The sequence below is a fragment of the Blastocystis sp. subtype 4 genome (genome assembly GCF_000743755.1).
Source record: "Blastocystis sp. subtype 4 strain WR1 chromosome Unknown seqid_0729, whole genome shotgun sequence".
Taxonomy (NCBI): domain Eukaryota; class Bigyra; order Opalinata; family Blastocystidae; genus Blastocystis; species Blastocystis sp. subtype 4.
The window spans coordinates 1-2,071 of record NW_014568818.1 but is presented as its reverse complement, the minus strand read 5'-3'; the positions used below and the strand labels follow the sequence as shown (position 1 = coordinate 2,071).

Sequence of the window (2,071 nt, the reverse complement as noted above, 5' to 3'; positions counted from 1 at the left end):
TTGCCATTGTTGCTATTGATGATACTCAACTCACATCCTATTTCGATGCAATGGTTCGTTTGATGTCATCAGAACAATCTGAATCTCATATCTGGGAATATACTGCTTCATCTACTGGTTCTGAAATGTATGGATTTTCAACGAACCTTTTCGATATGTATTATGGAACCTACATCTGGTCTTCATCCTGTGGAATCAATTCTCTGAATGTGACTCTATCAAACAATCGTCGTGAATGGATCAGTTCTGTTCAGATTCAGAACCATTATTCTTCATCATACAGCAATCGATGGGTAACTGAATTCAAATTGTATGGTCGTAACTCAGATACAGATGAATGGACACTTCTAACAAATGTCACTGGTCTCACTTACTCAACTGCTAGTCAGAAGAGAAGAATCTATTTCTCTAACAATACTCCTTACAATCAATTCAAGTTTGAGAACTTTGGTACTGGTGATCCTTCTTCTTGCACTTGGTATGTTCAATCTCTGGATCTGTTTGCTGATAATGTGTTGGTTGATATTCCTAACTTCACTTATGATTCTTCAATCAGTGTATTCAAGGATATTGAAATGTCTGAAGTGATTCCTCAGAATGGAGATGGTTACATGAACTTCAGAATCAATCCTTCTCTTCCTACTGGTATTGTGTTGGATTCTTATTCTGGTTGGATTTCAGGTACTGCCACTTCTGAGAGTGTTACTCAAACCTACACCATCACTGCTACTAAGATAACTGGAGGAGATGTGACTGATACTATCTCTCTATCAGTTTCAATATGTACTGGAGGCAAGGGATTGATGACTATTCGTATCAGAACTGATACTTATCCCAATGAGAATTCATGGAAACTGTATGAAGGAAGAGGAACCTCAGGAACTGTTCTTCAATCAGTATCTTCGTTCCCTGTATCGAATGCTTATTACTATGTTGATTTCTGTTTGAATAATGGAATATACACATTTGAAGGATCTGATTTATATGGAGATGGGTGGGGGACAGGAACTGGTTACACTCTGACTGTTGATTTGGGAGAGATGGAGTTGGATATACAAGAACTGGGTAGTTCAAATACCAAGCCCTCTACTGTATCAACTGTGTTCTCAACATATTTCCCTTTCCAGATTGAATACACGAATTGGAAGGTGATACAGAGTGATGTGTCAAGTGATTGGAATACTGTCAGTTTCGATGATTCCACTTGGAACACATACAAGGCTGTTGATATTCCTTCGACTTCTTCAATCACAACATATATCCGAAAGAGTTTCACAATGAGTGGAGTGAATGATTACCAAGTGTTGAATGTTCGAGTGAAGTATTCTGGAGGAGTGGTTGCCTATGTGAATGGAAATCTGGTTGCTCGATTCAATCTTGAAGATGATTTCGATTCAACAACTCTATCAATCACTGATCATGATGCTAGTGTGTTCTCGAAGTTCCATGTGATTCTGTCAACATCTGGAATTGATGAAGGTAGTAATGTATTCAGTTTCGAGATTCATCGTCCTTTGAGTGGTTCTTCTTCTGATCCTGTTGTGTTTGATGCTACTGGAGTATTTGGAGTTGAAGACTGTTCTACTGTTGTTGATTCTTATTCTTTTCTCAATTCCACTGAATTGTTGCGTGGTACTGTTGCTGGAATTATGGATCTTGATCCTTACACTACAGGTGAGTTACCTAATGACCCTGGAAGTTATATTGAATGGGCTGTTGAGAATCTGGTTGGAAGCATCGCGAACTCATTCAACATGGTTGGATCAAACACAGTCTCTTCTTGGGGTTTCACTATCGATGCTTATTACTGTTCTGACAATACTGCTGAGGCACCAGTCACCATTCTGGATGTTAAGGATCAAACAATCACTTCTCAAACAAAACTTCAAATCCCTGTGCCTATCTCAATGTCAACATTCAGAAAGTATCGATGGGAGATTACCAAACCTGGCAGCAATGCCTTATTAATTGGTTCGATTCATATGGCTTATTGTAAGCCTGTGGGAGCAATATGTGCTGGAGAAGGAGCATATCCTTCTGTGAATGAAGGTGAGATGTCTGTGAAGAATTG

At 39.0% G+C, this 2,071-nt stretch overlaps 1 protein-coding gene across 1 annotated transcript; it reads left to right on the top strand.

Annotated features, from left to right (window-relative positions):
* Positions 1-155: 155 nt before the first annotated feature.
* JH06_5617 (hypothetical protein) lies at positions 156-2,071 on the top strand (the record flags this gene model as incomplete). Its single annotated transcript, XM_014669278.1, has 1 exon — positions 156-2,071. A coding segment is annotated over one exon (1,916 nt), but the record flags the coding sequence as incomplete, so codon positions are not given.